The 26,798-nt window shown below is 37.1% G+C and overlaps 1 protein-coding gene across 6 annotated transcripts in view; it reads right to left on the bottom strand.

Moving 5' to 3' along the window:
• CNKSR2 (connector enhancer of kinase suppressor of Ras 2) overlaps window positions 1-26,798 on the bottom strand; it is a 209,964-nt gene that overhangs the window by 87,017 nt on the left and 96,149 nt on the right. For 3 of the 6 annotated variants that reach the window (XM_027689124.1, XM_027689119.1, XM_027689120.1), the window contains exons 8-9: window positions 23,959-24,027; window positions 6,905-7,051 (exon numbers count right to left, since the gene is read on the bottom strand). The exons of 1 other annotated variant lie outside the window; for it this stretch is intronic. In XM_027689124.1, the coding sequence (XP_027544925.1) occupies window positions 6,905-7,051; window positions 23,959-24,027 (216 nt within the window). The remainder of the gene's footprint in view (window positions 1-6,904; window positions 7,052-23,958; window positions 24,028-26,798) is intronic. 2 more of the 6 variants (XM_027689125.1, XM_027689121.1) reach the window with 1 other exon arrangement.

Raw genomic sequence — 26,798 nt, 5'->3', positions numbered from 1 at the left:
ACGTCAGACACTTTCAGAGGTGAAAATACAGTGTAATTGGTGAAAGTCTGGATGGATGTGGTACCTCATAGGATGGCAAGGCGGGTACATCTTCCCAGGGCACCTGGAGCTCCCAAGGGTATAGAAATTGTAATACAATCTAGTACAAGTGGAAGCACAATCCTGTAGGATTGTCTCAAAACATTCTCGTATCTTTTCCAAATTTCTTTTGTATTGCCAAACTCAACTCTGCTTATTTCCGCAGAAACAGAAAAGCTGTTTAATTAGAAAAAAAAGGGAAATCCAAATTTAAAAATTGGCCACCACTTTTAAAATAAAAAAGTAGTTATCATGACTTCACCAGTAAAGCAATAGCTCAGTAAGAATTTCTACATGGTAAAAGCGTTCAAATGGTCTCTCCTGGTAGTAGCTCAACACACTGAGAGCACTGTTGTACCTACCACCTTGTGCTGTAGGAGTTCAGCTTTCATTTTTATAAAGAATTAAAAATCCTCAGACCCCCTTGATTGAAAAGAAAGCCTTCAGACCATGGCCTCCATGTATGGTGCATCTACGTGGCATTTTGCATTGAAATTTAGAGACCTCAACCATTCAAGTCAATCTGGTCACCTGCAAGTAAATCAGCTCATGTAGCTCTCCAGTTCAATGGCAGCCACTCAGTGAACCATATGCAGGCACATTGAACAGGAAAACCACACGGAACTCCATTCAGGTATTTCTCAATTGGATGCCTTGGAAATCAGTGATATCCCTGAGTTAATTATCTTCCAAGGAGTAAAGATTTTCCTGCTGCAGTTCCTTTTGGCAGGCTAGTCAGGGCAAGGGGGATTGCTGATACAGCAATAAAACTAAAAAGTTTTCAAGTCCAAAGAGTTAAATACTTGACCCATGGGAATAGCCTGGCAGAAAAAGTTTAGAATTTACATATTAAAATTTGCAGTAATCTAAAAAATGTTCCACAAATGACCCTGCATCAATGTTAACCCACAATGACAGACACAAAATCCATATTTCAATACATTTTGGAGTACTATTTCTTAAACATTTTGAATGTACCATCCTCCTTCAGGATCATTAGTCTTCATGGAGCCTTTCCCAAACAGTCAGTTGGCCAGGGAAGAGGTAACCAACCATCTTTACTTACAGCACATTAGTTTCTCTAATGCAGGGAAATAGGAAGTCCCTGTAAGTACTGACTGATAGCATACAGACACCTAAGTCCCCTCTCCCCTCGCAGCTGTTCTATCCCTGGTTAGCTTTGCCATGCACTCCCCACCTCCCTCTTGCTATTGGGACCTATTGCTGCTTTTCCCAACCCCAATCCTGAAGGAACTGAGAGGGCGTCCCCAGTGAGTCAGCATAATATTTTTGCTTTTTCTCTCTAAACAATGAATGTAATTAATATTTAATATACACTATCTAAAATTCTTTTAATGTTTTTAAAACTCTTTGAACCTTTCATTAACTCCCTTGGAACCAGCAATATATAGTTTGAGAAACATTGCTCCAGAAAAAGGCATATAACTTTTCCAAATACAAGAAAAACCAATACAAAATTTTAAATTCTATTATCTTCATACAGTATTTGCATCAGTAAATAGATTTTACTGCCAATATATTTTTTCATATTGGATCAAGGTTATGACGATTCATTGAACAAAATGTTTCCAACAAAATAAACTTTTTATAAGAACAATCATGATGTGAAGTAATGCAATACTGTAACTAATTCAGTCAGAATCCATTTTAACAGTGCTGCAAAGAACACCCAGTTCCCATGTAGCTGAAAGACAACTAAGTAACTTAAAAGCAAACAAGTTAGTATTTTATTCAAATTTAATGATTAAAAAGTGTAGGTTCATTAATTCTAGTCATAAATGATGATGATAGCATTGTCTCTAGATGAATGAAGGAGGCAATATAATCAAGTAAGGAAATACACTAAATATTTCAAACAAATACTTTCAATGCTTTAAAACAAAGGAGCGTTGTTATTGGTGCTGTTGCTTCTTAAGAGGCTGAAAAGCTGGATATACCATAGTGGAAATATGATGCATATCTAATCCAAAAAAACCTGCTAAAAAAACTACAGATACTGAGTTGCTGGTGATTTTGTAACGGTACAATTTAATCAAATACAAAATAGTACAGTGAACTATTTGGATATACAAAAAGTGACATTTAAATTGGCTTGGTGAAGGAGGGGTCAGAAGGCTTTTTTTCCCAGTCAATACACAAGATGTGGCTGGCAGCTGGACCTGCCCCAACCTCACTGAGATGAGGAAGAGCCTTTTCGGTGGGTGTAGTCCAAATTAACCACAGCATGGCACATGTTGTTCTAGCGCTCCTTTGCTGTATTATAAAGAAAATGGATGAAGTCTTCCACACTGTAGTAAAGTCCACTTTCTTTTTGACTAATTAACAAAGCATTTTCCAGAAGGCAGAGGACTTTGCAGCTAGGCTCTTGCCAGAGTGATGATAGCGACTCACGTAAAATTCCATATGCTCTGAGAATCTTCTCTGTTGAGCTTTCCACTCTTGTTCAAACAGCACTTCGGGGAGCCTCCTTTTGAAACATCCCCAAAATAACACAAAGTGGAAAGGAGAAATAAAACAGACAATCTAGAGTAGAGAACATTTATTTAAGTTAGGTTTTGAACCAGACAAAAATTTGTAGAGTTCAAAGATAAAGTCACCTCTATGTCAAGTATGAAAAAATAAAAAAAATTAAAGGTTAAAGTTAATTGGTTTGTTCACCACATTCAGCCCAGTCAGAAATACAAACATTGCAAACTGAAATATCATTCTGGGTTCTCACACAACTGCTCAGAGTATTAAAAAATGTAACTGAAAGGCAAAATTAGTAAGGTTTGTCTTGCAGGCATAACATCTTAAAATTCATGGTACAAAACCATATTAATGAATAGTTTCAATTGCAAAAGGCAACCACTAAATTCCCCAAGGCCACGGCTGCCTTATTCAAATATTATAAAAGCAATAACGACAAATGCAGGCTGAAAAATCCCTTGACTTCACAAATTTGGATATGATTCCAAATGTATCACAAGAGAACCTTGATTATCAGTTAGAGGTTGGATACTGATGGATATTAAAACAGACAATCAACTGACTGAAAAAAGAAAAAAACCCCAACCAAACAGTACTTTCTTTAATCAGGACACAAGGGGAGGGGGGGGAAAGGAGTTTTTTATTTCTGTAATGATTGACCCTAGAGCTGGAATTAATGCGCTTATAAATACAAACTTATTATGTAATGATGCATAGTATAGCCATAGGCTAATTGTATTATTTGATTGTACATCAAGCCATTCAATATCAGTTCAGGACTGCTACACAAGATGCATAATTCTTCTTCTTTCTTTTCCCTAATCTTTCATATTTATTCTAAGGATATTTGTGAAAAGAACGAATATACCACATTTCTGCTAAAAAGAAAAAAAAACAACACAGAATTAATCAATAACTATGTAGCCTGCACTTAACTCCTAATTCATGGCAACACTGTGATCTGAAAGCAGAGCTGTTAAAAGTAAACAACTGAGTATTCTAAGAAGTATTTATGCCAATTAAAAAGCAGTTAATATCTGAATGGTCTGAAAGTGTTTTCCAGACATGGAGACCACGAATGTTTGTTTGGCGTGTGGCTAATCTAGATCACTAACAGTGGACAGAAAGCTCTTAAAAAATTTCGCTATCAGAGTGTATAATTTAACTACCAGGGTGCCCTGTCACTCACACACAAAACTGCTTGATCCACTGGTAGTACCTGCATATTGCCTGAACTGGAAGACTCATCTAGCACTTTCCCAGCTTACAGGCATATTAAGTCTAGTTTGTCATCTAGCTGCAAATGGCAAATTTCATGTTCTCATTCACAATTACTGACTAAACAAGCAGAATGCAATTTACCAGTAAAGCCCCAACATTATTTACTTTAAGCTAAAATTAAGTTTTGAAGGTTCTCAATTAAAACATTACAATGTACATTTCAATGTAAATGAGTTTCCTAATTTAATTCACTGAAATATTTACCTTCTACATCCACGGCATCAGCTGTTAAATATATTCATTGGTGGGATGCATACAAAACCTCAAGTCTCTGCTTCTGTGTCAGCCTCCTTACATTAGGGCAAACTTCCACTTTCCCACCTCACTCATTGCAATATGATTAGGATTTTTCTGTGTTCAATCTATTTGCAGAACCAAAAAAACCACAGCAGTCATTTTGCTGCTCTGATTTCCCATTTTATCAGAATTTCATCCCCATATCTCCTTCTACCATCTTTTGAATATTTTGGTCATATTTTGCACTTTAACAGAATTATTACTGAATCATAAATTCCTTATAGCTTGTGTCTGCTGAATAGTACATATGGTTCAATTAACTTCGGGACGACAGCACAGTTGTAATGATCTCAATTATTGCAAGACATCCTGACATGGGAAAATGATTTGTCATAACCTCCCCTGCTTGCAAAGGTGACGTAAGCGCTGCTTTCCCTTATGTTTTTTTGCTATCACTTTCCCCCTCTTCTCTCACATTACCTCCCAAGCTCCTAACAAAGGATAGCCCCTTTACATGAATCAGGAATATAAGAAATTTCAGACCAGTCAGAGGGTCAAATTGCAATTGCCATACTTACAGTTTTTCTGAAGACTTTTTTTCCAGAAAATTTGCTAAATAAACATAACTTGTTCATATTTTTACAGCTACAAAATTACACTGCACCCAATGCTTTTGCTGCATGGCACCAATTTCACACTTAGGCTACATTTAAACTTTAACATCAGCTGACTTTAACATCTGTTCAACTCTGATCTCCATAAATCAACACAAATTTCTACATTATGCAGCTTCTGAAGTTTGTCTGCACTTCATCCTGGAGCTTTGTCCACACTCCGCCTACTTAAGAAAACTATTGTTTCTCATGCTAAAATCATAAATTGTAACAGACACACATATGCCCACTGCACACATAAGTGCTGAATGAGGCTCTGGCCTTTTCCTGGTGTCACGTTTGATAAAATCAGAATAATATCATGTTACCAGAATTATATCTGTAATGTTTAACAGTATCCCTATTTGTATTCATATTAGCCTTGAAAATATTAATATTCTTTATGCTATCAGCAAAAAAAACCCCAAATCAAACCCAACATACTCCCATTGCCTCCCACTCCCCAAGTCTGTAAGATTATAGAAGAACACTGTCTAGGGTCAGTGTCATTCAATACAGATAAACAACATTCAAGCTAGCTGTCCAGACTCCCTTTACCATCAAATGCAGAGAAAGAGGCATGTGCTGGGTCAAATTCACTGTATCTAAGGTAGATCAGTCTAAAATAGGCCAAGATGAATGAACCAGTAACTGTTCATGTAAGTGTGCTGGTCAAAGGGAGAAAAAATGAGAAACCCAAATGATTTGTAGATATGCATATAGTAGATATCTAAAGCTAGATCAGTTGAGTAACACCCTAGTACCTGTCAGAAACTTCTCTTGTGGGGACTTCAGCACAATTATTTTAGTGGCAAATGATAAAGTAAAGCAAAAAGGAGTATTCAGGAGAATGGCCCAATTCACACAAAGAAATACCAAACTCACCCAAACAGGATTTAGACTGAAAGCATTGGACCCCATTTAAGGCAATGATGTGCATTTTACATTTGTATTTATATTCTCACTACAGCTATGATAAAAGTGCAGCCTTCAAGTAGGGACATTCATGCACTCACAACATGCACACAGATTTGTAATTTTATGTTCAGACGCTAATAAGATATTTCTGGTTGAAAGTTTTTGTCACATGTCTAGTCAGTTCTTTATATCTGAAAGACCAAGACATCTCAGTTATTTTAAAACTTACTCAGTTTTAAAGACTATGATGCATTTAACCATTATAAAATATATATATATGCATATACATATATATATATATACACACACATATCTGAAAGAAGTTCTTCGCGGCATTAGTTCTTTCTAGGTATCTCTTAATATTTTAAATGGCAAAGACCACAGCTAATGGCAGTGGCATTTTCATATCTCATTTTCCTTCTGTCCAAACTTTGCAGAAGTCTTATATCTTTGAAATGTACTTAATTTTTAATTAGAGTTTTTACTGTGATAATAAAAAGTCCCAAAGAAAATAAATTGCTAGACATTATTCTATCTGAATTGAATTGAAAAACAGATTATTTGTTGGTTCCATCTGTTGGTTACATGACTTCATCAGTCTGAACACAACTTTTATTTCCTAGAGTAATCCATCACAGTGACATTTTATCCTAGAGGTAAACACAAAAGCTTTAATGAAAGCATTCCATTGTTTTCAGTATATTGCAGGCTTACTAATATTAGGTGCCCAGCCGATATCCTGTGCTAACACCTCCTTATGTGCAAGGCAACTTTGACACAGATACAACTTTATTTACATGAGGAAAATTGATGGTCAAGTGCTTTATTGAATACAATCACCTTATAAATTTTCCTGTAACTTCATGAGTGATCAAACTGAGAACTCAAACAGTTTTTTCCCTTCTTTTTTTGAGGTTATATTGTACTGAGATCTTCACAGGAAACCAAACTAAAATTTATCCATTTGTTAAGCATGCTTGTTTTCCCTTGGCTAGAAAAAGTATCTGGGGCTACTTTTCTGCACTGTAGAACACTGGGATGATTACTTCTTAACTTTGAAAAGTTCTAACAGGTTTAATTTCAATTAAGCCTATGAGAACAAACTTCAGAGAAATAATTTCAGAAACAATTCTTCAAAGTACACAAGAGTAAATCCATATGCTGCTGAGGATGAAGCACAATAAAGCATCATTGAGATAATCTATAGTTAAAATGATGGTGTATGACTTATGATTAAGCTTCATTACCTGCAGAGCAAGGGGCTTCCATCTCATATTTTTCAGTAAAGCTGGTGCTGAGGTAAGCATGCTCTGAGGTCGCTTTTTCAAAGTTAAGATAACACCACTCGGATCCTCTCGTAGTGCATTCACCAAATTTTTCAACTGCCACCCCACCTGGTAACCAGTAAAATCATTACAATAAAATTGAGGTACAGTATTCAATATGTAATGTTCCCTTTTTAAATAAGATTACTAAAATAACATTATAGGAGTGTATATATATATTAAAGGAAATTAACTCTAGAAATGTCAAAATTTAATTACTGCATAAAAATCATGTAAACTAAAATAATTATTATAATGCATTACCATGTATATGCATCATTTCAGGTTTTAGAATTAATAAACTACTGTTACTTCACTGCAAATGCACAATTAAATCTCAAGGTGTTTTCAAACTTATCTCTGGTACACAGACTTTAGAAACTAGAAAGTAAAAAAGCCCTGGCTTCTGCATTGACAGTTCATTTCAAAACTGAGCATTTGGTACTTCATGGTTACTATTTAAAGTCCACTAACAACATGTAGTCATACACTACTACTCCTAGCAGCTTATGCAAGCACAAAACAGTTCAAGAAAATCTTCTACTCTTCACACTGCTATAAAAATAAAGTCAGAAACAAAAGGTCTTTTTTAAAATAGTACTTCTTTCATGATTCAGAAACAAATACAGTAAATCAATGACAGAAATGTAGTCCAGTCACTACTTGATGTAGTAAAATTTTCCTAATTTAATTACAGCATTTTGAAATATTAGAAAATTAAAAACTTGAATAACATGGAAAGTAACAACTCTTTGTTTATAAATGCAGGATAGAACTTTCTGACTAATCTACTTTGCATTTTTGAGAAAAGTACTTGAAATATTAAAATATTACAACTGACAATGACAATAGTGTTACATCTGAATAACGCCTGATTACTAGGTATGTATTGTGAAATGCCTTAAGGTGTTAAAACCCCGCTTTTTCAAGTTTGGCACTTAGATTGGCAATACATGGAATCATACATCCCTTGAAAATCTTGGCCTGTAGAGTCAGAAAATGATTATTTCTGTGAACTTGACATCTTTTCTACCTTTTTTCTCCCTCTCCCCCCCAAACAAACAACTAAATTTACTGATGTATAAAGGATCACATTTAGAAATATTTTTCCGCTTTCACAACTTGTACAAGAACAACATTAAAAACAAAATTATCCAACTGAGAAGAGCAAAAAAAAATCTAGACCTCTGAAGTGATAAGGTAACTTAACCTTAAAAGGGTTATTTTGTGTCATGTCAATACATTTGAAAAAATCAAATAGGCAATGTGAACGGAGTGCAGATGGTCCTTATCATTGCTATAGTGCAATGACACAAATATATATTTGTTACCTATGCTTATGCAAGATAATTACAAGTAGGCTGTTGCTACTTATTCCCTATTACACAGAACCTCACTTTGTTTAATATCACTTATTTTAAGAACTGGTACTGCCATATGAACATGAGACTTAAGCCAACTCTAATGCTTACCAACCACCCTGAATCACAAATATGGCTCAAACCTCATCACTCTTTCCTCAGCTCCTGTGCACCTACCTGTCCTGTTTTCACCACAGCAAAGTTCATTATATCCAGAATGTACTTCTACAGTAATATTACAGTATGCAAAAAAAATGGGTATTGACAACATGCATCTTTATAGAATATTTTTCAGTATCTACGGAAGACTTCCAAGCATGCTAAAATTCTTATTTTCAGTCCAATATATTAAGCATATGGCTATCACACTTTGAATAAAATGAAACATTAGTGCAATCAACTCCAGCTCTATTCCTACATCTTGGTGAGGTCTCCATTGTGTTTCTACAGTATTTAAATGAAATGTCTCTGAGTCAAGCTTTGTGTCTGAACATCATGATTTAGTTAAAAAAATACCTTGCTATTTACAACACTGTTTTCTTACTTTTAGACTTCCACCACTGCTTAGAAGCAATACATTCCCCATAGTTACATAATGTCACTGTGGACATATGCAAGGTTTCACTTGCTACCGAAAAGAAGGAATACAGTTTATGTAATGTATCTCTGCACATAAGCTACTGCACACTGTAATTCCCTAATGTAACAACTGAAGACTGATTTTTGGAGAAGAATCCGTCTGTTGAATAAAGCAACACAAAGAGCCTTGAGGCCTCTGATTTGGCCTCAATTAGGGAGTCAGGATGTAAAATACTTCCAATTTAAATTGGTAGGATGCTGCATGTTTCTCACTGAAACAGCCAGAGGAATATAAATACAATTGGGCTTTTTTTTGTTATGCTAGCATTTTAAAAATTATTTTAAATGTACTTTCATACTTTGCAGAGATAAACTGTATCTTGTATTTGAAATATGCCTTACCTTGCAATAAATGGGAGATTATCTGGTCTATGAGAGTTAGGGGGATTAAAGAAAAAAAATCACTTCAAAGCACTAAATCTGATGTATTTAATTTAGCAGCTCATGAATAAAAACAATTTAACTTTTCACAGGGAAATTCTGAGTTTACTATAAATTTCAAATTAAGTTCAGCTTTTACTTAGCTTCCTGACAGAAGTTTTCTGCCTATTCAGACAGGTCTTGAAGGCTTATCATTTGAACAGAAATTACTAAATTGGTCTAAGAGGAACAAGTCACATTAGAAGCAGTCAACAATAAATTGAAGGAAATCAATGTCCACATAGGAGTCATGCTTTTCAGTTCCAACATAGTTCAATTCCTATCGAAATTCATATTGACACAGACAAAACAGAAGTAATTTTATTTGAGGGGGTCAGGTTGAAAAGAGGAAAAGGTAGTGACTATATGTGGAACTGAAAACTGTTTTTCAGAAATTCACTTTAGTGATATGTAATCTACACTTCCTTTTAAGTGCAATTTCATTTTAAATACTGCAAAAAGGGACAGTAATAAGAAAGTTTCATTACTGGTTTGCCAATTCAATAGATATGTAAAAGGACTGTATTAAGAGACAACTTTATTGAAAATAACCTGAGCAATTAATTTCTAAAAGAGTGCACTATGCTGACCAAGTGTCCATTTTTAAAGACCAAGGAAGTTACTGTTGTTTGCTTCAAAATCAATTGGCATTTTTAAACCAGTGTCATCTAGAAGCAGCAGTCAGAAGAGGTGTCTTTGGTGGCAGCCTAAGCCCAGCATTGGGTTTTGCTGCCCAGTGCCTGGATCACTGCTCATTGCCAGTGCAGCTCTCGGCCAAGCACAGGGAAGGACGAGGGCACTGAGGGCGGCCCACGGGTGCCCTGAGGGGTTGTGCTGAGCTGGTTTTGCCAAGGAGGCTACAGCACCTTTGCTGGAGTAGTTTACTGCCACAGAAAAGAGGGGTAGAAGGGGTAGCCCACATCTGTGTCATCCAAGGACTGACAGCCCAAGGCCAGATAAACAGGGCCGCCGGGGGTGGCATGGGCAGGGACACCACCGTCCAAAAGGGGAGGGCAATACCCTGTGAGAAGAGAACCAAGCCTGTAGACAGGGTGCCTACAGCATCAGGCCACCTCCAAATTTCTCATTCATCTACCACTACACGCCCAGAGACTGTGGCCATGCTGGGAAGCCTCACCAGAGTGCTCCAGAGATACTCAGGGCCACCCAGGTTGCTTCAGCAGGACAAGAGAGGCACACAGGAGCCCTGTGCAGCTGCACCCAGATCTGGCACATCCTACTCATCTTCCCTGCCAAGCACCCATTACCCAAAATCACAGAAAGCTTTAGCAGAGGGTGCTATCTGAGGTCTCCCATCCACCACCCAGGAAAAGAAGAGGCCTCTGAGAAAGTTAAGATATATTTTACAAAACCCCAAAGTTTCTTTGGCTTAGGCAAGCACATCTGGATGATAATATTACAACAGCTTGAAATTAAACTTTTATTTTGAATTCCCATTCTAAACTGCCAAGAACTGTAGCATTTTAAATAATTAAAAGTTGTTCTTAAATAATTACTTTTTTCCCCAGACGAATCTATTCCCCTCTTTATGACAAGCTTAGAAAACTGGTAGTAATCTTCCCTTTTTCTGAATGAAGCATGACCATTCATTGAATCTTTTTTTCACACAGCCAAGGTCATGGCAGTATTCCCAAACTCCTGTGCTCATTCCTGAGTGCTGCTGTATGTTATCATCCAGAGAGGAGCTCTGTAAAATATTAACACGCAAACAGCTCAAATACAATTGGATGGACCTAAACCAAGTGTTTTTAGGATGCTACAAAATAACCTACAGTCTGAAAAATCTTGGACTTGTATCCCCAAAAAACTATGGAACAGTTGCATTACTTAAAAGCAGCGTGAAAATTTGATACACATTGAGATGACATCATACAGAGGGTGGAATAACAGTCAAATGGTAAACAGAACAGAGTCCATAGTTTTACAGGAGTATTCCTGTTCAACAGGTCATCAGACTCCCATGAAAATTAATGAAAGCTTTCTGCTTCCATGAAAAGAAAACTGTTATTTTTTCTCCTGTTACTGTAATTTTTACCTGACTTGCAGATTTGTAGAAGGGAAAAGTACTAACGTCTTTACACTTTTAAGGAAAAAAAAAATATTCCTGCTAAATATAACCTGCTGTAGTGGTTTGAACCAGGTTTTCCCCCTGAAACTAAGAAAGTGGTAACCCCCAGGGGGTGGTGACCCTTGGGGCTTGACCAATCAGTGCTCCTGCAAAATATAAACATATCTCTGGAGACTAGAAGAGAAGCAGTGGTACTTGTGAGAAGAAGAGGTGGCCATGTTGTAGAAGCCACGAAGCAGGGGCTTAGGGCCCCTGGGGACTTTGCCCCCCCCCAGCCCCCGGTTGGGGGGCTGCAGGGACTCAGAATTGAACTAAGTACCTGTGTCTGAGATGCCGAAGGAATTTTCTCCACTGCGAGTGGGTGACGGAGCAGCAGGGACAGCAGCGTCTGAAGAGCAGTGGCAAAGAGCCAACTGATAAGGACCAAAAGGAGCAACACAAACCAGTATGCAGCTAAGGCAGACACAGAGGTGTCTGAGGAGAAGGAAAAGCAGCAACAGGACAAGAGAACCAAGCCAGCAGCAGGAACAGAGTTTTGGAGGGTAAGAACTGGACAAACCAAAACCCCCAAACTCACTAGAGACCCCTCTGAGAAAGAGGAGGGGGTGGTGGACTGAGAGGAGTCCTAAAGTGCAGTATGCACTGCTGAGAGGAGCTAGGAAGCTCATGGCCTCCTGAGAGATAAGCCAGGACGGCCGAAGGAATGTGTGTGTGTGGGGGGTGACCTTGGCCCCCCCTGCTCCAGCTTCAGAGAAGCTGGCAGCCATCTTTGAGGCAGAGCATGGGAGCTCTGCACAGGGGCTTGATTTCCCCTAAAGATACCAGACCGTCACGAAGACCCCGGTGCTTCGTGATATGACCATGGTGTAGCGGCCGTGTCTGGGGTTACGCAGCCCATGGAAAGACCCCTTGTTTGGAGACAGGGGCCGAGAGAGACTTGAAAACCTCCCTCGTGTGTGCTGGCAGAGAGCCAGCAACTGTTTCTGGTGGAAGAGAAGAAGAGAGCCTGCTACCTAGAGAGGAAGACCTGCTGCTCACAGACTGGAAGGGGTCTTTTCTTCTTCTTCTCTCCTGGACTTTTATTTGGAGGGAGAAGAGATTTGGCCCATTGTAAATATTATTGTCATGGTAGAGATAGATATAGAGTTAAGATTGTTTGTAATGTATTATAGTATTTATTCACGTGTATAGTCTTTGTAATATATTCCTTCCCCCCATATTGAGTCTCGTGTTTTTGTCTGGAAAACCCATCTCACATGGGGTTGAGATGTGGGTGGGGGGCTAGGAATAAGAATTGGATTTTGGGCCTTGCTAAAACCATGACACCTGCAAAGCTATGTGCTATTTTCTACCTAAAGAAATATGCAAAATCCACTCTAGTGTTTAATTTAAAAAAGTTAGTGGATTTGAGAGATAATCAAAATTCTAATTCTTTCAATGTTGCCTGTAATTAGTTGCATGCATCCAGCGTGCTTTGACTTATCAACCTTTTCAAGCTTCAAGCTTTTACTCATTTTTCAGCTAAAAAAAACATGAACAATTTCTAGGAGGGAAAGTGAATTCACCTTAAGAAATGGGTGTTTTTTAAAGAACTTCCATATCTAACACCATCTTGCATTTCATTAAAAAATTAGTGCATAAGAAAAAATAACCCAATATTACACTTCAAATAATTATCAAACATAGCACATTTTTAAGCATGTCAGAACCTGACAAGAAATTTAACAGCATCGTGCTGTTAAATTAACAGATTGATTTCCACGAACACTGGCCAGAAATGAGGATGATCAGCTGGCAGCACCATGAAACAAATATGTTAGTAACAAGCATCTTCTTCCCTTCCCCCAGCTGCAGAAGCCTGAAAAGGTGAAAAATTAATGGAAAGACATAGGTCTCCTGTTTCCAGAAAATATTACTGTGTGAGGAAATCACAAAAGGATGTTTACAACATGGACATGAAAGTTATATCTGTATGTGGTAGGGGAAGCAGTCTCAGGAGAGTAGTAGACGCCTTTTCAGGGATTTATCCATGATCTTAAGCTAGCACAGTAATAGCATCCATACTTGCATAATGGTTTTCTCACAAAGAGAAGAGGTTAATAATATTGTGATTGCATAGGCTGAAATTCTAATTAAAGAGTATCTTGGCTATATTATTTAAATAAATGCAATTTTAATTCAATGCTAAAGTTAGTTCTGTGCATCCTTAAAATGTCACTGATTGCACCGCACTGTATCGTTGTCCAAAGTCACAACACAGTTTATATGTAAAGTACATTGAAGCAAATCTCATATTTTACTTGAAAAATGTCTGATGTTTCACTAAAACATTTGCTTATTGCTATCAAACTATGAAATAACTGATTTTTATATTCATTTTTGGCTATGTAAACTAAAGATCACAATTAAGAGACTGTCTCAAGAGTAAACTAAGTTAGGATCCAAACTGAGAGTTGAGTGCAGAAATTACTGCCTCTCATTAAGGTGCCCTAAACACATTTCCCTGTCAGAAAACGTACCTGATTCAGAGCATAACTTCTGACTGATTTTACTAGATTGCTCCTTTTAGTTATTTGCACAGCTCAGTACCATCATAATTCAACAAATTTCACAATGTTAGTAACATGACTACAGAGCACCTTGGTAAAGGAGACCAGCATCTGTATTGTCCAATGGGGAACTGAAATTTGATTTGTCCAGGATCTCAGAATCCATTCTGTACTGAAGCTTGGACACTCTTTAATAACAACGCTTACCATTCACTTTGTACTGACAGAAACAACCTTCACCTCAGAGCTAATTTACTGTTTTGCTTTTGAGTCATTGTTAGTAAGATCCTAGAACAAATAAATGAGCGTGTTTGTTGGAACTGCAAAGACTCCAACTTTATGGGTTTGATTATATCCTATTTTACAGACATAAAGATCAATTATTAGGTACAATTTTTGAGGAAGAAGTATCTTATTTCCCTATTTCAAGGTGTGGCCCTAAAAAACAGGGTTGATTTCATTTCACTCAGTTTTGGAGTACCTCTGAAATTCGAAGCATTCTCCTTCACCGGGGTACCTGCAGTGACTGCCTGTCTCCAGCATGGTGTCTATAAGGCATCTGTCTCTTCAACCAGGAGTACAGATAACCAGAACAGAGAGGTACTGGCAATTTGGAAGGTCTTCATTCAACCTTCCGTCCACTTGCAGAAAAAGGGATCTCAACATTATTTTCCTCAGAGGGACTAAAGTCTTTCAAATGCTAGGTGGTGTCTCAAGCATCAAGATGTGTGTAATTTCAGGCTAAAGGCTTTCCCTGAAGGCACAGCGCTGTGCTGATGGCACCAGGCAAGTACAAACCCCAGTCATACAACAGACAAGAAACCACTTGGTCCTTGCATGTGGGTCAGGGATATGAGGGTTCTGGTCCCAATTCTCAGTGACCACTTTTCTGTAATATAAATGCATAACAAATTACACACCTAATGCAGAGAACAGGGTCTGAGAGCCACATTGTGATGAGCAAGCCCTACCCCTTCTTCAGCAAGGGCACAGACATTAAACTGCTATGAACAAAGGTGCTGCCAGCAGAGTCCTCATTGGCCTCACTATCAGGAGCTTTCAGGGAATATATGGAGAGACTGGGCGCCTATTAATTTGAGCAGGGCTCCTAGCAAAGGACACACCTCCATGGCCAAAGACGAGACATTTGAGCACCCTTGGGTGGCCACAGATGAGTGCTAAGAAAACTCAAGTGCCGATAAATGCCTAAGGAGGCACAGAGAGTTGGTCGTACAAGCTGAAGGCTCAGGTGGGATTTAGGCTGACTGGATTGCACCCTGGTTTCTCATAGATTAAGCTGCACTATGGATGTAGGTGACCCCACCCTTCCTTAGGGTAGAGGAACAGCCAAGTTCTCCATATTTCACATGGCATAAAGAAGGTGCTCCTCAGGAGCGACCCTGCAGTATTAACCCACCACACAATGGGAATTTGAGCCATGTGTGTGTGCATTGCATAGTCTCATATTTAGATTCCCCAAACGCTTGTCCTGGAATTAAAATAATAAATACATGTAGACATGCACGCATACACACATACATAAATAATTTAATTTCGGATTAGATTTACATTGTCACAACTTAGTATTTTAGAATGATTCCAGTGAGTCAGTAATTCTGACAGTCCCTCTGACCTCCCTCTTTTTAGTGTATAAATAAACTACTTGAGATCCCCAGCTGCCCTGCAGCTAAACAGTCCTGCTACCCTTGAAAGACATGTTTCTTGAGACTGGATTCATATAGTGAAAAGAAATTAACATGTGCACAAAGAAATTATTAAAAAAATCCTTAAGGTCACTAATGACAAAGCAAACTGAAAAAAACAAATCCAAATCCAAAAAAAGCCTTTAACTGAGCTGCAAACTTACGTAGCATCACTTAGCTAAAGGAAGAACAGGGATAGGAAGCTAAAAGAAATTGTCATAATAGAGCAGTAATTATTAAGTCGTGAGAGATCTTTTCTTTTTTGTTCCATTTTACTGCTATTAAAATAATCAGCCATAAACTATGTACTGCATTCAAGCCACTGAGTTGTTTTAAGCCAGTAATTAGGTTTTTTCAAACACAAATTTACAAATCCAGAGTACATCTACTCAAACAATAGAATTTCCCTGCTTTATTTTTTCCTCCCACGTAACACAGCATTAATTTGCTTTTCTTACTGTTTTGATCTATTTTTACAACAACTATCACCGTCTTACACTTCCTCACAATTACCTCTTAATTTCATCACAATAAGACAAGGGATTATGCAACAGAAGATCAAGCTGGAACCTGAAGATCAGCTGTGTCATTTACACAGTTGCTACCTGCACAAAGCACAGGGGTATTCAAAATTCTTCCATCCTAACTCATACGTGGTCCTGGGTGTGCACAACTGTGCTATCAATTGTGTTGATTTGCTTTGAAGAAACCCCTCCTTACCTTTAATCTCTTTCTATACAATGTACTTCAATTTTCAGCAACCTCAGTTAAAAGGAAATTATTAGCAGCAGAATAATATCTGCTTTCCTTCCAAATACATGTATTTGAACTTGCACTAACAGCAAGCCTTTTAACCTGTTCATATGAGACAAATAGAGTAGCATAATCTGTATTCTGTTCTACAGACATAAACAATGTTAACAATAGAAAACTCCAATTCTACTTATTATCTGCTACCTGGGCATAAAAAATATGCTCTAATCATATATTGTGAAATAATCATTTTAACTGCAGAATTTATAGTACTCTCACCAAGAACATACTGCTAACATTTTAATTTAAATTGCCAGCAAATATAATTTGTGCCAAGATTAACAGTCAGTAGCAATTACTATAAGAATATGAAAATATTTTTTATCAGGAATATATGCAAACATATTTTGACAACATATTGTCTTTCAATATTTCTGTTGAAAATATTAATACCATTTACAGCACTGCTTAGAGGACTTTTTTTTCTATAGAAACACTACCAGGTGGGCAAAAAAAAAGCAAAACAGAAAACAACTCTAAAAAAATAAATTAAAATGCAAAATGCATCATCTCTCAGTATGTTCTGTGCAGAAAGATGAGTTTAACAACTAGGTCACAGGAATGCTCCACAGAATACTGCAGCAGTTTTTACCAGATACATCCTCAGGAGTATAGTCCTAAGTATAGTTTTATCAGAGTACTTGATTTGGCTGTAGACTCAATAATGTGGCTATCACCAGCAGTGACACTATGAAGGCCCACCAATGACATTTACAGAAAAAGTCAATTTATATCTGCAGTGGAATTCTTACTACAATTACAATGCCTTCAAAAGATACATTGGTGCCTTGAAGTCAGCCCAGGTGTGTATTCCCAAACTGCAGCTGTACAGAACAGTCTGTATCATCAATTACAAAAGAACTTTTTATTTCCCCAAAGAAAAATAATCTAACAACTCAATAGTCTGTTGAATGTTATTTATATATGTTCATACAATCACATGAGTAAACCACCAGGGTTCAGTGACAGCAGAGTTGTCCATTCTGGGGTACTGCCAGGACAGAAAAAAAATAAAATCTGATTTTGAGTGAGTTGTAGGACACAGCAAATGCCATCAGGTGAGCAAGACCAAAATCTAGTGTATAGCAAATGAACCTACATCTCAGTCATATGAGATGATAGGCATCTCCTATTGCACCAGTTTCTTCTTGAAAGGACTTCCTGAAAGGACTTGTACAGCAACCCAAACTTCTCAGTGTTTGGCTGTTACACAGCTCCACTAATCCCACAGAGGAGGTTCACCATGCCCAGTATATGTTCTTCAAGTACTGTAGTGCACCATAACTGCAGCAGAGGGTTGGGATCAGGTGCTCTGGAGCACAGATCAAAGAGCACACTGAACGTGGGATGTCAGTGCCCAGGTCACAGGACCAGATGAGCCACTCACAAAGCCAGAGGCAGTGAGGAGCAGTTTTCACAACCATTTGTGACTTACAAGTGATCCTGCCAGTGTTCCCTTTCTATTTTGGGGCATAGTCAATCAGGTTTAATGCTTTCAGCTAGGACAAGTAGGTTGACTTGAAATTAAAGTAGAAAAGCTCACATAGTTTAGCTCATCTAGGGGACAGGTAGCTGCTGGAAGGCAGCACAGAGTGGTTTTCTGCTGCAACTGAACTAATTCCACTGGACTGACACAGACGTGATTAAGTGTGAAAATTTAATGTGGAATGAACAAAGGAAAATTATATAAAGTTTGGCAGAAACATGAAGCAGCATGGGCTGGCCAAGCTTATGCTGCTCTAACACAGAGGCAACAATGACTTGCTTGTTAACTGTTCTGTCCTGCCAGAGACAGAAGTGCAACTGGATGCCCACACTGACACAGCACATTATTTACATAAAATTGAGCCTGTGCTTATCAAAGTGGTGTGTGTTTCAGACAACTCTGGACAAGCTCCAGGGATTAATGGAAAACAGATTCCATGGGCAAGAGCATTCAGCATTTGTTCCCCTGGGGAAAAAAAGGTCGTGTTCCCTCACATATTTCCTTTCTGAAGTATCACGCTTCCCTGACATATGGGATATAAAATAATATACTTGTGTTTATCTGTACATCTACGTATAAAAGATAACATAAATAACATCATATAATCTCAACACAAATTCCATGTTAAAGGGAACTGCAAGTTGACAAAAATATTTTTCCCTTTGAGGGGATCATGACAATTTAATTTCTTTATCAGTACTATACAATACTTATGGAGATTGTAAAAAAAGGATAAGGAGTTATACCGAAATTTTGAGAGGGTATTTGGGGGACAGACCACATTTGCAAAAAAGTATGGACCTCATATCCTGACAAACTACAGAGAGTTCAGGACAGCCCTAAAGAACTAGGTTACTTCCATAAAGACTTCCATTAACATTTCTGGATAGACCAAGAAAGCTTTTAGATGTAAATCCCACCCACCTTAAAAATTAAATATTCGTGTTCACATTTACCAAATCATTATAAACAAAGGACACTCAAGGATTCAGAAAGGATTAAAAGCATGATTTGGGAGCTGTTACTCTATCTCCTCTTCCATAAAAGCACATGCATGACAGCAACAGAAGAAAGCTGAGCAAAAAGCTTATTTCTTTTGAACTTTTATGATTTTGCTGCACTGTTTTGTTGTTCAAGTCAAGCATCATAAGAAAATAAAAATACTGTTTTAAATAAAAGATGTTGTTAGTGGAAGTTGTATAAGATGTCAAACATCTAATGTCAAAAGCTTGGACTGACACTGCTGTCCCCTCCCTTATACTATTCCAGTCCATTTCTCCACTGAGTCGCTTCAGAAATACCATCTCCCTCAAAGTCAAACTAATGAGGCCTTAAATGTAATACCTGTGTTCACAAAAATCTAGCTGGATCAGAACTAGTCTGCTAAACAGTGCAGAAAAAAAAAAGAATAAACTGAAATTTTTACAACATCATTTTTCTGCTTATAGGTGTTTTGGTTTGGCTTCCCCCCCCCCAAATAAGAAGATATCTACTGCAAACTCCATTTTGGATGCATACACTCCAGAGATTCATATGCACCCCAAGTTCAGTATTTCCTATGAACTGGAATTTACCAGCTCCCAACAAACCCTAAGATATTCTGTGGAAGTCAAACTCTCCTCACTAATTGTATGGTGAATCTTAAAAATCTGTTCCTTACTTTTTCTAAGGAAGGATTAGGTTAGGATAAGTATCTAGAGAGATATCATACCCTTCTTTAGGTGTATACCCTTCCAATAAAGCAAAGTATTATCTTGTAAATGTATCTGTCGTGTTTCAGAGGCATTTTAGCAAAAAGTTTTTGTAGCATAAATACAAAAAGAGTTCCTGCAACTCAATTCTCTGGACTTGGCTTGGTGCGCTGGAGCTTCCATGGTAAGAAACTTGCTGTATAAAAGCGAGGTGTTATCTACTACAATATTTCAAAAAATCCAATTTCAAGGGTAACTTATAGGTGTTAAATACATTAAACAAACCAGCTCCAGATCAGCAACAGATCAGTAACTGACCATACTCAACTATTTTTTCCATCACTGATATGTACATTAGTTCTGAAGAGTTTTAGCCAACAAACACAAGCTTTGGGAATCCACAAGTCTATCAGTTGTCATATCAAACTTGTATTCAATCCATATTTATTCAAAGTATATGCAAATATGCCTCCAAAATAAAGAAACTATTACACAAAAGCAGCCTGTTAATCAAGAATCCTACACCATTCTGAGTCTATACCTCCCTGTTTTCTGCTTGGAGTATTTTCTCTACTGATTTATTACTGACACAACCAGAAAGACTACTGGGGACAGTAATAATTCATATAAACAATAATACAGTTTCCTGCACTTTCAGTTGGTTAAAAGAATAACTACCTTGAGGCAAAACATACTCTTGAATTATATATGGATAGAAACACGAGTACTGCACTACAGTCCAAATTCTGAAACACCCAAATGAGGTAGGTGTTTTTGGTTCTTTGTTTACATTGAAATATTTTAGATGGGCTTTTAGAGAAGATTAAGGATGGAATTTTCAGGGAAGTTTAAGAGAATACTCTGCCTAAATCCTTTAAATTTTAATGGAGGAGTCACAGAATCAAAGTATGTTTTAAGTTGAGAGAGGCCTTAAAGAGCATCTAATGTCAATCCCTCTGCCGTGGGCAGGGACACCTTCCACTAGACCAGGTTGCTGGAAGCCCCATTTAAGCTGTCCTTGAACACTTCCCAGGGATGGAGCATCCATAGCTTCTCTGGACAACCTATTCCAATGCCTCACAAGCCTTTCACCAAAGAATTTCTTCCTAACATCTAAACTAAACCTAACCTCTTTCAGTTTAAGCCATTCCCCCTTGGCCTATCATGACAGCCTTTGTCAAAAGTTCCAGCTTTCCTATAACCCCTTTTTGGTACTGGAAGGTCTGTAATGTCTCCCTGGAGCCGTTTCTTCTCCAGGCTGAACAGCCCCAATCCTTTCAGCCTGTCCTCATAGAAGAGGTGCTCCAGCCCTCTGATCATCTTCGTGGCCTCCTCTGGACTCGCTGCTACAGGTCCACATCCTTCTCACGTTGGGAGGACTCATGACCCTGAGTTACAGAGCCATTTAAGAAAAGATCTGTCCTGTAAGGCACAAGTGACACAGGAGATCCACATAGATATTTAACCTTGAGAAACCACTATTTAAAGGACAATTTTCTGAATACTAGGTTTTCACTGACTTTGAGCATAATGAAATTATTTTTTATTTTCAACATTCAGAAGATATTTACATTCCAGACATCCTGCCAGCAACAAGTGGAATAATTCTGTTATGGATGTTTTCTATCAAATAGCAAGTGATCAGAGTAATCACTTGAAATTCTTTGATTTCACTGTCAAATGAAATACTACAAATATTAAGCATCACTACAAGCAAACAGAGGATGTCAATAGACAACTTAGAACGATTTGACACCCAGTATTAGGACCTGTATAATGAAAATCAATAAAAATCACTTAACTATTCTCCTACTTTGTCATGATGCTTATTTAAAAGCCAGTGGGCTTTCTGAAAAAGCAGTTTTTTCATAGTTATTAAAATGTGATTCTTGCATAAAGTTGGATTTTTAAAATAATTTCATGGAACTTCTCTTCCCCATATTTATATTCATTCTTTTAAATATAAAGTACTGAAAGACAGATATTAACTTCAATTTGACAAACAAAATACACTGAAATAACTGAAGAAAATAAAGGAGAAAAAAAAGGTTCTAGCTCTAAAATAAATTTAAAGTTAAGATTTTTTTTGTTTTATACTTTGATTCTTCATTTAGAAGACATCACCTTAATAACAGTTACACATGAATAATACTTCCCTACAGCTTGAAAGTTAGGTATTTGAAAAATTTAGTCAGTTATTTCTATAGTCAATACAAGTGTATAAGTATGATAAGTTACATATGATATGTATCGATATGTATGTCCTGCATTTTCAACTAGGGAGCAGTATATCAAGTGTGGGAAAAAAAAAATCAATACACAGTAAAAACAAAATGTAGTATCTTCAGAATTATTTATCTCCTAAGTAGGAACCACAGCAAGGGATAACACCTCTTCCGAGAAAAACAGATTCCTAGAACTGGACAGTAAATTCCTCATGATACGGACCAGAGTACAAAAGGAGTGACTTAGACTCTTGACAAATTCTGCAGTATCTATAGAAAAAATGAAATATTTGGGCTCTATAAATTGAAGAGTGAATGAAGTGTACCTTTGCAAAGGTACCATGGGAGATGCTATGACTTAGTCTAGAAGTGACTAGACATACTCACTTCACCATATTAAATTAAGTCTTAGCTCCCTATGGTCCTTTTCCCTAGAAATACAATCAATGCTTTTTTTTTCCTGTACATCTGAAAATACTTAGCTTCACTGATGCAAAAGCCAAAACACCCAAATCTTACATTAAAAATTCCATCCAACTACATAAGAAAGCTCATCTTAAGGCTTGTCAAAACATTATTATCAGTGTTAGGGGTAAGATCTGATCTTTCCATCAAATAAATGCACTGTAGATGTGCTACGAAAACTAGAGTAAAGACCTAACCAACTGGAAATTTTCAAGTTGAAAAGGTAACTTTGCTCTACAGCACCATTAGAAACTGTTTGAAAAATTGGCTAGCATAAGTACTGAATGTTTAATGACGTGCTTCTTCAGACGTATATATTTTGATAGTCAAAACAAAAAAGTTCAAAAATGTTTTTCAAATTAAATTGATGCAATAAGCTTTCTTAGTGTAGAAAAACAAAGAAATCGGTCATCAACTGTACATGAAAATGTACATGGATACAATACTTATGAAGAAGCTATATGGCCAAAACAGTATTGAAATTCACCCTGACCTGCTTAAATTTATCAAATTACATTGCATGGCTCAAAAGATAGCTTCTCATCAGTTAAGGTCCACATACGTACAGTATATTTGATATCAAATTTAGCTGGAGGGTATACTGAAATATTACACTAATTTGTGCAGAGGAGCTCACATGATGTACAATGGCTTAAGGGCAGAAGTGGAACCTCGTGCAGAACAACAAAACACACTTTTAACAAATGACTGCATTAATAACGGCAGGATAGGATATTTTTTTGTCTGTTAAAATGCTTGCAAGAACACATGTAACTAATAGCATATATTGACTTTCACTACACTCAAGAAACTTTATACTTTGGAAAAAGAATAGTTGCTTTCCGTACTAACAGTCTGTTCTTTTCTCTTACCAAGTCTTACCTTAGAAAAGGTAAATTCATTTTAAGAGTTCACTAATCCTAAATAAAATCACCAGGAACTAACAAGTATCTGTTCCCACAAAGAGCAATTTCCATGGTATTATTATTTTCTTGCCTATCATATACGAAAGATTTGTTTCATTTTAACTTTCCAAGTTAAAAAATCTGTCTTTAAATTAAATTGATCACCCTATTCATCTCTACGAGAATTTCACATGCTTGTGTTTTCAAAAACCACATTCTACACATTCCAGTAGGTTTGGAAAGTAGTAAGCTTTCCAGCTTTCAGGAAGTATTCTTGATCTTAAACCCACAATGGCACATTTCCAACTCCCTGCATCCCTTTGATTCCAAACTTCTATTATGCTAAAACCAACTGTTTATTAACAGATCACTGGTAAGCAGAAAACACCCTAACCTACCTCCCAGGCCACAGCTATTTAGCCTAATTTGATACCTCCTGTAATACTCAGACGATTGGGGCTTAGTTTAAGACATCAGAACTATGTGGTTTGAAAAGAGAAAAGGAAAACTGAGATGTTAGAATAAAAAATTATTTATAAAAACACATTTTTCTACACATTTCTTCTCTACACATGCTAATGTGCCATGACACCTCTATCTCCAATTGACACAGAACATAGTTATACATACCACAGTTTGGTGGTTAACTTGAATCACTTCATCCCCAGCATGGATTTTCTTGCACCGATCTGCAGGTGACTGAATTTAAAATAAAAGAGATGATCAAGAATACAGTTCTTACCGGTCATCATCTCTCTTTCAGCAGTATGATTTCTAAGCTATGTAAATCAGGTTAGATTGATAACGACATTCTACTGTGAAATAAAGAATTAAAGAAATATTTAATAAATCAATTCATTCTTGTTGAAGAAAAATGATCTGTACTATTCTACACAATAAAATCAAATGTTAAGAAAGGTATGAATATATATACAATAACCAAGTCCTAAGGATTTCTTTTTAATTCCACTCTGACAAAAGGATGCTTTAATCTGCCTGACATCTCTTAAACCTTGAAAGGTAATCTTTGGCTGAATTTTGAGTCTACCAAGAATACCTGGCAATTCCTCATAAACAAATTTTGTAACATTGTCTTTTTATTCTACAACATTTCAATATGTTGCAGAGAACTTCAGTAAATTACTGATCTGCAAAAAGTACACAAGGAGAGAAGATTAGGTTACATATCACCTAGGAAGATTGTGTAAGTTAATGGTAACTTTGGTTTTGGATCACTATTAGGGTGAAAGAAATGCAAGCATAATAAAAATCCTACAAAGATCACACTTTTAAAAAAGCAAAGTAGTTTTGTTCTTTGCTTTTGCCTCAAAAAAACCCTTAATAAGAACAAAAATAAAAACCAAATCGGAAACCCCTCCCACCCTCCTCCATAAGGTGAAATCCCCACACATTTTCCCATCTTCTGTCTTTATAGTAGACCGACTGTTTCCTGAGAGAAATACCCCTATGTTTAAAGGAAAATAAATTCCTTCAGCTTTTGATACTGTGGCCACCAGTCTATGAAGGTACTTCAAGTCCACAGTAGAAGGTGAGACTGATAGTTTGAAAAAAAAAAACAAAACAATGAAACGTTGTTCAGGAGTAGATTTCCAAAAAGCTGCTACAAGTTTTACATAAAGGAATGAAGTGAAATTCGTTTTCAGGTGAGATAACAGGTCATCTAGAGAAAACGCTCCAGGCCTGAAATGTGGACTGTTTGTAGTAACCTATATCCCCATTCAAAGCATGTATCCCATAGCTATACCATGACTTTCTAGTACAATTGCACATAATTCGTGGCTTAAGTTAAGGACTGTGTTAAAGAAAAGATATCCAAGAGAAACGAGAGGGTGAAAGAAGGGTCACTCATGACTCAGTCCTAGGAGACATTGCACAGAACATCCTAAATCAAACTGGGCTGGTAAAAGTGTAATTGTACTTACATAAGGAACAGCAGCCTTGACTTTTTGGCACTACTTAAGCATTAAAGGTGTTGGCTGAGTGACTTGGGGAAAAATTTTAACACTGGTGATTATGTTCTAATAATCTGTCTTCTGCCTGGCTCTAAAATCTTTACAGTCCTCCAATGTAATACAGTTCTTTTAGCTCAGATGTAGTTACACCTAAGACTTTCAAAAAATAAATGCAAGTGAATCTTGTGTCATTTCCTTTGAACTCTGCAAGACTTTATTATGACACAAACTTTCCTTTTTATTGTCTGCAGCACTTGCAACTTAAATCTTGACAAAACAGGTATTTGTCTTGGCATTTTGCCAAGCCATTAAAATATGGTCTGAGAATCTTCAAACTGGAAAAGTCTATGTTTAAAAAGCCTGATTGCAATTATGCCTCAAACACACTGCAAGGTGAGGTAAAAATAATTTATAAAGAAGTGCCAAGGCTGTGGTTTTATGAAGGGGTTCCAAGTCCTGCTCCTTACCACTTTTTCCTCTCCAGTAAAGAATGGACTTTTCTGTAAAATAGTATCTTTTATTATAACTGTCTAAGGAAAACAGAGGAGAATTGATAAGGTATTCCTTTTTAAATGTGAATACTGATCCTTAAGCACAAGATCCAATCAAGAAGTCCTACTAGGAGGAACAAAGTGTGTCACATCACAACTGTATCTTCATTAGCTGATAATTTGGTTCAACAGGGAGCTGAACAAGAGATGGAAGTATCTGTCACTGAGGGTTACACATTAATACCTAAAAGCTATTAAGAATCTGCTTAGAATTTCTTCTTCAGAATAGATTTAATTTTGTCCTTTAGGCTAAATGTTGTCTTTGTCCTATTCCCCCAGTATAGCCACACTGTCTGAAAGTCCAGTTAGACCCCCTGGAACACAACTGCTGCATGCCCAGAAACTTTGGTGTTATTTTTTCTAAAGGCCTCTCTTCTCTGAGATAAGGGTGCCACACAAACCCAACCAGTGCACAGTAAATGGGGACACTGGAAGCACCCCGTTCAAAGCTACATTCCTGCTGGAGATGCACCGCATGCTATTTCTTTAGAAAAATACTCTTTTCTATTGGAAAACCAAAGGACAAAATGGTTTTATTTGAAGGATACATTTGATTCATGAATTAAAATAATCTCTCCAATGTGGTCTGAAAGGGCTACTCAACAAGAAACATAAAATCTCTTGCTGGACCAATACACACTTTAGATCTGTTACTTCCAAAAAAAAAAAAGACAGAAGACATGAACTGGAAAGCTCAGCTTACTCTAATGCTACAGGACCACCAGAGAGAAGCAGTGACCTGTAAGGAAACACTGCTCTCTCACAGTTCAAGCTTCAGAGCTCAGCTGCTTTGATCTGCTGGGCTGATGTGTTGGGAGAGATGACTTCTAATGCTGAACAGCAAGATCCAAACTGTAATGGGCTTTGCAGCTGGACATCAAACATCTCAAATGGCAAACAGAAAAAGCACAACTGTGGTTACAAAACTACTATCTTACGTTAACAT

The sequence above is a fragment of the Neopelma chrysocephalum genome, unplaced genomic scaffold, assembly GCF_003984885.1.
Source record: "Neopelma chrysocephalum unplaced genomic scaffold, ASM398488v2 Primary Assembly neopelma1_76, whole genome shotgun sequence".
NCBI lineage: Eukaryota > Metazoa > Chordata > Aves > Passeriformes > Pipridae > Neopelma > Neopelma chrysocephalum.
The sequence above is the reverse complement of the archived record's forward strand: the minus strand, read 5'-3'. Positions and strand labels throughout refer to the sequence as shown.